Source organism: Meleagris gallopavo, chromosome 7 (assembly GCF_000146605.3).
Source record: "Meleagris gallopavo isolate NT-WF06-2002-E0010 breed Aviagen turkey brand Nicholas breeding stock chromosome 7, Turkey_5.1, whole genome shotgun sequence".
Classification (NCBI taxonomy): Eukaryota; Metazoa; Chordata; class Aves; order Galliformes; family Phasianidae; genus Meleagris; species Meleagris gallopavo.
In genome coordinates, this window is record NC_015017.2 from 16,678,302 (window position 1) to 16,693,077 (window position 14,776).

The 14,776-nt window shown below is 35.7% G+C and overlaps 1 protein-coding gene across 1 annotated transcript in view; it reads right to left on the reverse strand.

The window, feature by feature from the left end:
• Positions 1 to 14,776, reverse strand: part of XRCC5 (X-ray repair cross complementing 5) — a 43,883-nt gene that overhangs the window by 1,803 nt on the left and 27,304 nt on the right. Inside the window, 5 exon segments of the mRNA XM_010713599.2 lie at positions 676 to 747; positions 5,421 to 5,488; positions 7,469 to 7,565; positions 8,061 to 8,170; positions 14,602 to 14,671. Coding sequence (XP_010711901.2) covers positions 676 to 747; positions 5,421 to 5,488; positions 7,469 to 7,565; positions 8,061 to 8,170; positions 14,602 to 14,671 — 417 coding nt within the window.

A 14,776-nucleotide genomic window follows, 5' to 3' on the forward strand; every position in this document is an offset into this window, starting at 1 on the left:
TGTATTATTCAAATGTAATACTAAGTTGTTGTAAAGTACAAAACCAAACATTAAATCCCATTTTCAGATAATATGTGCAATTCATAGATGCAAAAAATACACTCCAAAAGTAGAAACCTGCATGTGGTTAAAACTTTATCAGAACTGTCTACACAACCAGCTTAAATCTTGGAGATAGGTTTGCAATGATTCAACTTTAAAAAAAAAAAAAGCCTAAAATTCTTATTAAAAATCTCTTGAAATCCTTGAATTTCATCAAGCCTGTATAAGAGAAAGTTAATTGAAAAGACTAAAGTGTCTTTTTTAAAATGACTTTTAGTTTTCAACCCACATAAATAACTATTCTAGATCTACAAGCTTCGATAAATGCTATTACAGTAAATTACAACAGTCTGCTAACAAAGAAGGAGCCACTTTGGCTCTTTTGAAATACACAAGGACAGGATTAATCTATGTCAACACTCATGTTAGTACACAACAGGTCATTTGCCTTCAATGACATTTCACATCTAGTTGTGCTTTACAACAGAAGTAATTTCACGTGGCTCATCTTTGACTCAGCTCCTCAGGTGTTTTCTAAGCCATGTACTATAATCTACTGCTTTAAGAAGCTTTCACTTCAGCTTTCAGTTAAAATTGAGTTCCAAAGCCACATTCTGTCTTTACGGTACTCACCAAATCATCAACATCACCACCTTCATCTGTGGCAGGCAGAGTTTCATTTTTCTTTTCTTTTGGAGTCAAGAACTGAAAATACAACAGTACAATACTTATGCTACAGACAAAACTCAGATCCTTAATGTTAAATGAACAGAATATTAACACTAGCATATTGTAATTAAAAATCATGAATCAAATTCATTCTGGTTTCCATCCTCCAAAAACACCTTAAAACAGGAAATTTCCAAATATTTGCTTTTAAAGGATTCTGTGGAGTCTGTTTTAATGAAATAGACAAAGAATGTGGTTCTTTAGACCACACCGTTAAGGTGTAGAATGCCATGTAATGCTGAAAATATTAGTTCATGTGTCAGAGGAAATGGGGAAAGTGCATGGGAGAGAAATCCTTTGAAGACTATGTCCAAAGAAAGCCCTCATGAACAGCAAGTACTGCAGATGTCAGTGTACGAGTCTGGAACTGCTCACTTCTCCCTGCTCATCTGTTACTGTCTGCTGACAACAAGGGGATTCTGGACTAGGTGGAAATGTCATGCATGTGAGTACAGTCATTTTTTGTGTTCTTAAAAATGTAACTCTAAAAGTAATACAACAGGTGACTACAAACTGCAAAAAAAAATCTTTCCTATTAGTACATATATAAGTTGACCAACATCTTTTTTAGTAAAGATATTCAGTATGACATGGTAGCTCTGTGTAGAACTCAGTAAAGTTTCCAATTTAATTCAATGAACATTTTTAACAAATGAACAAAGACAGGATTTGAAAAAAAAAAAACACAAAACACTCAAACATGCAAGATGGTTAGAATGCTGGTCTTCAAAAATAGAACATTCATTATGTAAAATTCTACTGCAATAGCTGCTCATACCAACTTGCCATATGCCCTCCACATAAAGCACGTCATCCTTAAACAGAGGATAAAGCTAGCTTATTCAGATACTGTTACTACTGAAATCAAATGCAGCAACAACATCAGGAGTACAGCCACCTACACATTATTTTTCTCAACCTAATATAGTGGGAAAAAGTAGTATTTCATCTATAACAGTAGAAAAAATAAAAATATAGGAGTGAGTTTTAGTTACAGACTCTAATAGTATAGAAATTACTAAACAATTTCTGGATAGAAAATAATATTATTAAACAGGTAATAAATACCTGTTAAGAATTTAGGTAACTTGTTTTCTGCTAACAGCTGACTTCTGAAAGCAAATTTATGCTTTCTTGAGGCTTTCACCTCATACAGCCACGCAGGTCAGGTAAAAAGCCACAGAATAGCTAGAGTGCTACCTACCTCCAAGATAATACACTTGCACTGCAGCAAGCTTAAATGTTATTTTACTTAAGATGCTCTGATCCTTCTCTGAAACAACAGCAGCATCTTTAAACAATGGGTAGAACACCAAGAAGTTGTCTGCTGCATTCTCCCACTGTATCAAGAAGTGATCTTATGTTTTAGTGTCTGAGGTTACAATTTGAAATCACTGAAAGAGGCACTCCATCAAATTCCCTCTACTAGGTACAACATCAGTAAGTTAATTTCGTAGGAAAGTACCAAATCTACTATCCAATAGGGTAAAAAGCAAATATACTGTAGTTAACATCAGTGACAATTGATGCAGGCAGCCTTTTCCCAGCTGTCTCAACAGCCAAAGGTCAAACACTTCCTACATTCTGAAGAGCAACATCCAAGAACAACGTAGAAAACCCACTCTATAGACAGCATTCATGTTTTACCATGTTAACATCAACTTGACTTAGAAATTTTGTAGATGCAAAAAACTAAGGTGACAGGGGCAGAACAAATTAGAATTTCAAGATGTTGCACACTTGTCTATCTTATTTTGCTAACAAAGTTCTTAATCTAGTAGTTAACACAAAGCACATATTATGAAACTAAAAGCTAATGATATTGTCAATCCTGAAAGGCTTTTTTGTGCCAGATCAAATTTCCTTTTATGCAGTTAAGATTGCTATTTACAAAAGTAGCACATTTTTCAAGCTTTCAAAATTAGCTTTCCAGCACTAAATTAAGTAGAAAAAGCTGAAAGATAAAGAAATGCAAGATAAACTTTTGCAGTAAACTGCAACCTGAAGTTTCCATCAAATTCCAAATACCCAAAGTTATTTTTTCCTAAACCTGTTTGCATTTATACAAAAGCAACCTACATATAATAGTTGAGGTGAAATCAATTATTTTCCCCACAGTAACCAGAAAAAATACTTGACATTCCTGCTCTTTTAGCCTACCATTCTTACATCTAAAACATGCATTTCTATTAGAGGAAAAAAGCCACCCAAACAAAACATCAAACCATTAAACCATTTTTCTCAATGATGGGAAGAAAGAAAAGTAGGCATGGATAAATTAGCTCAGCCAAAAAAAACAAAACAAAAAACTTGTACATGTTACCTGCCTAACAAACTGCCATACAAATCTTCCCTTCCCCATCAAAGACCAATTTAATAAACTTGGAATCTTTTATCCAAAACAGTCCTGAAAGTGCAACCAGCCAGAGATTTGCACATAAGAGAAAAGGCTTCTTTGTCACACAGGGCCAGAAGGACAGCCAATCCATTGACCTCCAAACTTGCAATTATGACCATACGACCAAATATGGAGGTGAAGAAAACTTGTATTGCACTGCTTGCTATTTTAAAAGATCCAGCACAACCCACCAGTGAAAGGTATCTCTTTCATTATTGAAAATAAATGAACTTTTTTGTAATCTATTATAAACTGAAGAAAATGCTGGCCTGGCACACCAAAGGAAAGATGCAGCACAGCTCAACCGGAACAACAGAGACCAGATTTTGTATCAGCCCCATAAACTCACAACAAAATTTTAGTCTCTGGAGATCTTATTCCAACAACGCAGCTCTTCAGTTGCTTTCGTAAAGAGTCATGCAAACTCTTGACATGTTGTGGCGACTCCACAAATCAGGACTCTGATTTTGGATCTGGAGAGCATTATCTACTGTGCACCTGGGATTGCCAACATCCTAGTTACCAGAGAGATGCAATTCATTTATCCTGAAATGCAAGGTTAACTGTCACATTAGAGAACTCTTGCACTCTCAGCAGCCCAGAGCTGATTCTACACAGTCTTTGTTATTCCCCTAGTTACAGCTGTCACAAGACCTTCAATCAATCACAAAAGAACTTCTTCCCTTATTGCAAAGCCTGGCTGACTGCAGGATGATGGTAAAAAGATAAGTCACTCTTAAGTCAGTCTACAAACGTTTTGCAGCTCCATCTTATTCTGTAACTCTACTCCTTGCTACTCTTCATAATTTCTGCTTTGTCCTTGCACAATGTTCCTTTGCCGCCACAAGCTCATAGTTAAGAGAAATGTAAACTTAACATCTTCATGGCTAATAGAGATTTCCTTAAGGAATAGAGACTCATTCACAGCTTTATCACATTTTGAATGCCAACGACAATTTCAGACTAAAAAGTGAAGTTCTCAAGAAACGAATGGGCCTATGAAGCTTCCAAACAAATTCATAGCATTTGGAATTTATAACAGTTTATATTCTTTAAAACCTCTGCAAGGGAAAAAAAAGTTTGCTCTATAAACTTATGGATGATGAGAAACAACCAGTAGGTCCTTCGTGCTCACAAAATAACATTCTGTCATTTGTACTTTGTACACAAGCTTAGCTTTTTTCTGGACTCTTAGGAAATTGGTTATATTTTTGTTTTCATGACACTTCTGTGTCTTCTTTACCTTGAGATAAATTGCAGTAGATTAAAAAAGCAGTTTCAAAAATAAAACCTTTTACCTACAAATTAATTAATCTACTGAGAACCCACTTCAATCTCCTTCTGGTTATTGCTCACACAGGTCTGGAAGTAACAAAAAATCAATGAGGCATCTTGCAGAGAAGCAGCTTTGCTGAAAAGTACTTAGGATTCTAGGTACAGGTTTACCTTGAGGGATCTGTAATACAAAGACCATTCTTCTAACTACTTAAAGTTATGGCACTCAGCAGCCTGATACAAGGCTGCTCTTACCTTCTTATTCTCTAAGCACAAATACAATTTTTGACAGCAAATCTGAATTCTGCCTTCTTTCAAACCGAAGGCATCATTCTGCCCTTTATAATCAACTGCTTTTGTAACTATGACATCCTTCATTCATCCCAGCAAACACTTATTATAGTGCTTTATTTCTGTAGAAAGAACACATGCAAGTGCTCTGATTTTTTCTATCTGAAAATCAGTGATATGATCACTGATAATAACATCAGCATCATCTACGATGTCCATCACTCCACAAGACTGGCATGAAGTAGAAATCATTGATATAGCTGATTTTCACTATATATAGTGACAACTTTATATTGCTAATTAGGAAAGCCTTCAGTGAAAAAAGGCATGCTGGTTTTTGAACTGGCATGTTAACAATGAGATCACAGCTCTTTTTATGAGGTTCAAATAGCAATCTTCAATATATAATTTATTGCTGCTAAACTGAGTTCCTGAAATTCCTGTTCTTTGTAGAGGGTATTTTCAGATAATTATGTCAAATATGCTATTTCTTAAAGACTAATTAAGATATACTGCTGCATACACACTAGGGCATTATTTTTGTTCTGAATTGGGGCAATATTAATTCTATGGCAAAAGAACTCTATCATTTCTTACATCCTATTTCATTTATACACATCATAAGTAATTTTCTGTTCCACAGCAAGGAATCTATACAAATAAATGCTAATTAAAACTATGATACCTTTTCAGCTTCTTCACTAGTCACAGAACTTCCCTCTGCTTCATCTTTAGTGATCAAAGAAATTCTGTAACTAAAAAAAAAAAAAGAAAAATATCATAAGAAGACTTCCCAAAAACACACCAAATTCCAACTTTGGCTTGTATCATTATCATCACCACCAAAAATAAATAAAATTGCTCAAAGGAAAATGTGACTTGCGTGAGTCAAATATGATTTAAAAATAAATTAATGAGAATATTCATAAGCTTGTGGAAATATCCATTTAGGAAACTGTTAATATTATGACAATCACACTAATGAGACACTGAAATCACAGATGAAATGCTGAAAGTCTACAAGAAATTACACTTTTAGTCATTCACAGCATGCTCTTCAGTCCTTAATAGCCTCAGAAATATTAACTCTTATCATACAAATACTGATGCTGTGGCTCTACAGTATGATTACCAGTGTTGATTGTGCATTTACAGGATGACTGTATCTTTTTGCATCTGCACCACCACTCTATGCAGTGATACTACTCCTCCCCTCTCCTGGCCCCAAAAGAAATTAAAATAAAAGTGCAACCACTACCTCTCAATTACTTGTCCCTGCCTAGCTCATCACTTGGCTACATGAAAGCTTGTGCCTAAATAAAGAACTCGTGGGTGTTAGAGAAAAGAACTGTAGGCTCAGGAAGGTTTCAGCAGCAGCACAATTTTAATGGTACCTTAACGTGTCCCAAGAATCACCAACACACTGACTTGCATTCCTCATCTTTTGGTGATTGCTCATGACAAGGCCCAATGCTACATTTGGTAGAAGAGAGAGCATAGATCATGTGAAAAGCAGGAGGGAAAAGAGGACTTCTATGTTTGGTAGCAGCAAGTGAAAAGCTGTTTCAGCTATCCAGTAGGGTCAACCTACTCAGATGGTGCATAGAGCACCATAATTTTATGATCTTCTCAGAAGACAATTAATGTTGTATTAAAATACCATGTTTGTTTGCATTTATTTTTTCTTTTCAGAAACAGTTCAGTTTGTAGACAATTATGGTTTAAATCAACTAAAAATACTAAAACAGCATTCTAGCATGGCTTTGGAAGATCCAAGTTTCCTACTTCCGAAGAGTTCTTTTGGTTGTTGCTGTTTTTTTTTGTTTTGTTTAAGTCTTCTGAGAAGTCCCCCTACAGTACTACTATATAACAGTCCTTGAGAGTTGCCTTGTGTTGCTGCTTTGGACTACTAAAACACATTCCCATCCTGTATTTTTAAACATTTGGGTAAAGCAGTGATTACACATTATGGAGTCCCCCGTTTTGAAAGGCACAAGCCATTGCATTCTATAGCATATACCCTTAAAACAGACAGTTGGGTTCTTAACAGATTTCCCTAGTTCTGCTTTCAATTAAAAACAAGAGTATGATGTAAAATGTGTTTTTTTATAGTCCACTATGTTTCAGACTTGTGAAAACGTTCCTCTATTTATCGCCTGTGAAAATCTGAAGCTCTTCTGGAATTGCACTGCCTTCATCTCCCAGTTTAATCGCAGGTAGATGTCATAGTACCACATATTCTGTTCTTCAGGTTACTTAAATACAAAATGATCAGTGGCATATTTCAATGCTATCCATGCGTTTTCTGAAGCTTAATTTGGAAATATCTTTGTAAGCTGCATGAGTTTCTTCGTTAATTTTAAAATTCATCTGAAATTGTACCTTTTTATCCTTACCCTGTAACATTTAATTTGTCTCCTCTTACACAGTTCATATAGAGTTTCAACAAGACCTGGCAAGGTTTATTAAATATTACTGGTTTGAAACTGTAAGGGCAAAAAATAAAGTTACACAGTGTGAAAGAAAAGGTTGTGTTTGTGTGTGTGTGTGTGTGTAGTGGTGGTGGTAGTAGTAGTGTGTTTGTTATTCTATTTCTATGTGTTTGTTTTTTTTTTTAATTAAATATTTTACATAGGCTGCAGGAATGATCTGCATCAAAATGCTGTTCAGTGTTCCATTGCTAATGTAAGGTTTTACCTCACATAATGGATAAAAAGTCAAATGGAATCATACCTTGTACCACAATCTCCCAGAAATCAGCTAAGGCTTTATCTTCCACCTTTGACTTCAAGGCCTGCAGAAAATCATTAAAGCACTGCACCTTGGATAGCTGTAAGAAATAACAGCAATGATTATAGGGAAATATTAAAGTAGCTGCAAGCTTAATTCTTTATAAAGTCATCTAAAATTGTGAACATGAAAGTAATTATATGTTTTGACTGCATTAAAGCCAAGAGTTCTAAGGAAAGGTGAACCACAAAAACTGAATTAAAAAAAAATTGGACACTTTCTTACAACTATCTTGAAGAAATCTGCAGAATAGCTTATTTTTCTCTTACAAATACCAAGTCACAAGCTTTGTGTTTTTACGTTTAAAAAAATAAAAACAACAGTAAGTAACAACACAGAATTTTTGAGTTCAAAAGCATGTTCTTATTCAATTAACAATAAAGAAAAGCAAAACAGAAACATTTCTAAACTTTCCAACCATACGAGATTCAAATCTATTAAATCTACTTCTCCTAAAGCAATGAACTGCTCTTTTTAATATAGTGACCACGCCCATCATGTCTTCAGTTTAGAAGTGTTCACATATTACAATTACCTTCATAGCCTCCCCTCTGAAAACTTTAATACAATTGATCCCTTTCATGTAGTACTGTGAGCTTCTGTTTTCCAGAAACTGATCAATGCGGTTTATCAGCTGCTGACTCACTGAAAGACAAGGAGAAATAAATAAGCAAACCAAAGAACCCATACTTTCAAGGAAAAAAGAAATCCCTTAGATCTGTCTCTCTATTCCACCATGACAAGCATCAAAAGAGTTAATCATATCCATATTGCCTTAAATCAATTTGATAACTGAGTATGTAAGTTACTGTCAGTTACTTCAGTCTATCTGAAAGAGCTAGGTGTGCTAGGAAGACACTCAAACACGGCCAAGGCAAAGTCTGAGCCTGGAAGCCATGAAAAAAAGCACCGGCCTAATTTTTTTTTGATCAAAAATATAGCTAGAATATTTAGGATTTAAAGCTGAGGTATTCTACAACTCTACAAAGGACAGCCTACAAACACCCTCTGAAATATACGCATATTCCAATTAAATTCACAGTTAAACTCACAGTGAGTGCATAATAATGTCAAAACAATAGGGGTAGGGTGATTGCAGTTCAGAAACCACCTTGCTATTGACATTAGAGTGGATATTGTCTCTGCAGTGGGTAGCTTGATGATTTTTCAAGGTCAGTGCTGCTTGTGATCATGGAGACAAATACTATGAACTGGTTTTGCCTAACAGAAAAAAAGCAGAGGAAAACAATGAGACTTTTGCTGACAAGAAGGGGAAAAAAAAGCTTTATCCTCAATACTGAATGAATCCTAAAAGGTAGGTAGCTATAAAGCACAACAATACAACAACTGAGAACATCAAGGTGTGCTCTGCAAACCCATATAAATTATCTCAGATTTTAGTCCTTTACTTTGTGTTTAATTGCAGGTAAGAAACTGCTCAATTTTGCTTTCTCTCAGACACCCAAGCATGGGAAAATATGTCCTTGCAGCTATTTCAGCTGTGGAAACATCACTGAAAATCATCTGCTGCAATGATGGGAAATAACAGAAAAGACAAGGATAAACACACACTCACAGAAGACGACATCATATAAATACTGCTTCCATTCTGCTTACAATCAGCATGAATACTAGTTGTTTTATCTACGTTCTGTAACATGCTTAACTGAACTAATCAGAACAGAACGAAACAGGAAGTGTTTGATACTCTCCCACCAGCATCAGACTCCAGTGAGTTTCAACAAAAGGAGGTGAACAGTGGTCCTGTGCAGCAGCAGCTAGCACACAAGGAAGTATGCTGGTGCCACTGCCCCAAAGGTGATCAGCTCACTCCTAATTTATATTACTGGTAGCTGACAAACTGAATTGAAGTCTCACTACTTAAGCTCCTCAAGTTAAATCAGTCCATTTTTTTCATGGTTAACGATTTTCTCATTAAATGTTCTAATTTCTTACGAATTGAATTAATAAAAGCAAGTCCTGCTGGTATTTTCAATGGCGGTGGTGTTTTGTTTCTGTTGTGGTTTTTTGTTTTTTGTCATTTTTTTTTTAAACACTGCCTTTTCATTGATGTGTTAAATTAAAACCCCAGGCAGTACAAGGGTGCAATAAAAGTCTTCATTGTCAGAATGACTCTAGCACACTGCTTGGAATTATCGCGTACTGTATTTCTTTTGCTTTTTTTATTTATTAAAGAAAAATCTTTTCCACTTGATTGCCCTAGCAGGCATCAGAACATCATTTTTTCTTGCTAATGACTGCAAATTCACTCTTTCTGAAATTTGTTTCCAAATCTGAAACAAATAAAGCTTCACACTGTTTTAACAGGCAAGAAAATACTACAATTATACAGAAAACAAGTTACACGCAACAATATATGAAGTCAAGATTCTTTTCGTGTCTTGAAACAGCTTGGCTAAAATTGAGTCTGTCCATTGGGTCTCCATTAAATGACAGATCAATGATTGGTGAATCTAAAATGGATAAAATGTCTTTGGTCCCCTGAAGTAATTTGATAGTCTAATCAGAACACAGACAATACCTGAGACAGCAAAAAAGGATTTTAACTGGAAGTATAACCCACAGAAAGTGGACTTCATACACTCTGTAGGTCTTTGCAATCTTTTGACTTACCCAGTGGCAGTGATAATGAGCTGTATTAATGGACAGTGCTTAAAGCAAGAGTCACAGACAAATCAGTTCAACTACCTGCCAAAGGTTTTTAAACTGTTGTTCTGCAAGGATGATCTTTTCGTAACTGACAAGGAGGAGCAGATTCTAAACACTGCTCTATTTGTAAGGATTTCTTGACTCGATAAAGGAAGTAAGAATTTTATCAAGAATTACTAAACTACTCTGGTGTGCTATGAGGTGCTGCTCAGTTTTGAAATGTTCTCTCCAAATGGCCATTAACAGTGGGTATGGCTCAGAATGATTTAAGACTAAATGTCTGAAGGTATTCTGGTTCAAATCCCATTCAAATCAGAAACATGGAGAACCAGGTAGTTTAGTGCTCTAAGCACTTCAGTATCAAGAAGTTCCAAATACACAGAGTCTCCAAATTCTCTGGGTCACTCTATGTTTGACTATCATCACTGATTTTTTTCCCCATAATATCTAATTCAGAATTCTGTTTGTTGTGTCTGACCCAATCGCTGTGCTCTTCAAAAGAGTCTGGCTTTATCCTTTCTGTGAAGTAGAGACACAGAAAACTTCAAAGTGATTTTTTTTATATTCAATTATTTGGCTTGCAAATATAGAATAATATAATAATATAATAATAATAATAATTGAATCATTTTCACCAAACCTGTCATTGCATTTGGCCTATGAAGCAAGAGTAGCAATGCTTTCCAATATACACAAAGGTATCCACTAAGATAAAAACACAGGCAAGCAGCAAAGATAAGCGCCTATGAAAAGTAAAAATAAATACTATCTTAAAAAAAATTATGTATGTATCTCTCTAGATAACTACACATTTCTAGAGAAAATCTGGCAATAAAATACCCTTTTTGTCATAACTAGTACATTTTCATTGCATATCTGTCATACACAATTCCTTTATGCACATGAAGCATCCACTGCAAAACAGTCTTGTTAGACATTTTACTCATGTGATCTATATGCCATGGTAAAAGTGAGTCACCTCAAGCAAGACAGAAAATTTACTGAAATCTACACATGCAATTATTGACTCGCTCAACCTTATTCTTCCAGAAATGCCTAGGAGTAAAGATATTGACAAATACAAGTATAAAAACTGAGAGTTCAATGCAGTTTGTCTTTGAATAGTTTTTCTAATGCCCACAAACTGTACAGCCATCATTGCAGACTTACCTCTTCACAGACAATCAGTAAAAGTTTAAAAAAGCTTATTTCAACTACAGGACTTCAAACACCATATTCTCAGACCAGAGTCCTGCAGGATGCAATGAAATCTGGCAAACAACTTTCACAGAAAACTTACAAAGTAAAAAAAAAGAAGATATATAATGTACACACATACTATTTTATTTTTATTTTTATTTTTTTAACCACCTCCCATTAGGCTTTCCTACCATATACAGAATTGCATGCAAGTTCTATACTCCAAATTGGACATTATCTACTCCCTGGAAACACAGACATGAATGGAAATCCATAAACAGTTGCCCATGATGTAATGGTGGTTGTGTGGCTATTTGTGGCTACTTCTCTGGCATAAGAAGATGGCAACCAGCCACTGTATTTGAGTTTTCTCTGCAGCCACAGCACTAAAGAAGCTCACTGTATAGCCTTGGGAATAAAGATTAGATTCTACTTAGGGTAACTAATCTATTTTATTTGCATTCATTGACAAAAATGTCAGAAGCTGTTATGAGAAGACTGCTCTTTGTGATGACTGTGCACTTGTAACCTGTTCAAAACGAGACCTGCATAAACTGACATCTCTGCAGCAATGAATGCAAACAAGAAAGTTAATGTGTCTGGAGAGGAAACATAATATTAGTTATAAGAACAATAAACAATCTGCAAGTTGGCACCCTCACACACAACTGATCACGTGAACTGTAAGTACAACCCTACTGTAATAAACTGCACAGACGTCAATTAAAAATGAAGTCAATTACTATTCCAGGGTTTGAGCTGCCGGTCTCAGAAAACCTACCCCTAACACTCTTGCCAATCTGAAACACTTAGATTTTTTTTAATAAAATGTATTTACATATTAGCAAGTCAGTTCTTCTTAGGAGCAAATACATCATCAGCTCTGTCTCACAGCAGACTTAGGAACTTAGTATGCAGACAGACACTGCAGGTGCTCAAGGCCCTGGGAAACCTGATCAGGTAAGTGGCATCCCTGCCCAAGGCAGGGGGTTGGAACTGGTTGGTTTTCGAGGTCTCTTCCCACCCAAGCCATCCTATGATTTTGTGATTCTAAGCTGCACACAAGCTTCTGCAAACAGCAAAAATCCCAGTTACCAAATCCCAAAAAGGCCACTGCTAGATGCATTAATAATTTCATCTTTGTTGATTAATATACCATCAGGATTTGGTACAGTTCACTATTATTATTTACTTTATCCCTCTTGCCATACTTTAGTTTAGATAACTCTTCTACTTTACTAAGAGACTTGCTGTGGACTGGAAAGGATGTGTGTAGTAACTCACAGCTTAATCATAAACTGTCACTCTTTAACAGCTCTTCCTATTGCTACAACAACCCTAACCCACCTCCAAGCAAACAGCTGAAGGAGGAGGGAATTGCTGCCTTTTTTCCAAGTGAGAATGTAGGTTCTGTTCAGTTTGGAATTTTGCACTTCATCTTTTTGTATCAGAAAGGAGAAAGATGGGATACAACCTAGTAGTTCTCTTGTCTGCATTCTGACACATAAGATGTTACTAATTTTTTTCAATAAACTACTAGAATGCCACAGATTATCCTTTCCTGCAAAGACATTTTACATGTTCTAGCAGGGGCAAAAAAAAGTTCTTAAATGCGATATAAAACTATTTTTAAGAAAAACCCTTACAATTACTGAATAGTTTAAACCTGCCTGCAATGTTTTATGTATTGAACTACCTACAAGGCTCTAAAGTAAAAAAATAATGACTATGCAAAAGGGAAAAATAATATGCAGAGCATGTTTTGATTTAGAATGGCTTCTCTCATTCCTTTACATGGGTGACTGCACTACACTGTCTAGCTACACCTTATAATTACAGAGCAGATCATACATAAAAGCATATTGTTCAAAGTTTCAGAAGCCATCCTGGCATGTACTGCAGTTATCTCTAAAACAGCTAGCAAGTGAATGTATTTAAGCACTCTTCACTTAGATGATATTCAAGGGTAAACACTATACTTACTTCTGCTTTAAAGCCTTCCTACATGATAGAACTAATTACCGTAACAAAGTAGTCAATCGTTCCACAGTTTCAGCATTCTAGTACCTTGTACAATGTTTTTTACTGAATCTTAATATATCTGAGACTTGAGAACACAATTCAACATGTTTTCAATAAAGAGAACTTGTTCTGTATCTAATACAAATTCCACATAAGTAACTGGCTAGCTGTCCTATAGTTCTAGGAATTCTGAAGAGAGAGAAATAGCCATGTAGGCTTCAATAGACTATCAGAAACCAATACACTACCTAACATACTTCTAAAATCATGCCCAAAAGCTTAAATCTAGCTGAAATAGCCAGCATTTCTCATGAAAAAGACTTGAAAATGTTCCTTTGGGGAAAAAAACAAAAACAAAACCCAAACTACATTAGTGGCTACCGGGTAGGTGAAACTTATCTTGCCACAACCTTCAAATCACCATTCAAGAGGATGTTTCCTGTGTGTTGTGAGATGCTTTGTTCATCTTGTGCAATCTTTTTAAGATGCCTTTACATTACATATACAATAACTACTTGGCATTTTAAGATTTAGAGCATACCAAACCATTGAGACAGTAGCTGACCTGTGCTTTGTGTTTTCTTCCTTGCATCTCCATCAAAATCTTGTCTTTTTTTTGTGCTGAGTGATAAATTCAGCACACTCAGAACACGCTCACACCTTTTGAGGTGCTTGCTGGTTATTACAATCTAACTTTACTAAATTTACCCGTGCTTTCTTTTGCTCACAACAAGCAGTAAGAAATTATCTTTCCTTATAAATTTTCAGATTTCAGGCATTCAATTCTTATTTATTCATAAAACAAAGTAAGTATGCAACAGAAGACAGGTTTCTCATACAGAGCCCATCCAACAAGCCTCTACTTCAAGCTAGAAAGATCACATACAGCTGGACAAGAAGCTGATAAACAGCTTGAAGACAATAACCAGTGCCAAGAGATCTTCTGTTAGAAAATGCAGAAGCTGTTACTCATACCTCAGTGTCACTGTCTAGTGCCATCTTACACAAACCAGGGTGTCTGAGTCAAGCCACACCCATCTCTGCTTTATGACACTGGAAACTAGGCAGTGTACTTCTACAAAGCATCTCACAACACACAGGAAACTCGTGTTTAGGAATAGATCACATTCACTGAGCCCTGAAGATGCTGGTAAATATAATTAAGATGAGTAAAGGTCACTTACCATCTTTGAAGTCAGCATTTTTCTGCCTCACCAGAATTTGGAAGTCTTCTGCTGGGTTAACACTGCCAACCTACAAAAGATACAAAAGTGACAGAATTGTCTGCCAAAATCCGTCTCTCTTCTTGGGAGGCAACATAAATCTTTACATTTCTATTTATTTTAATATGGAAACAGA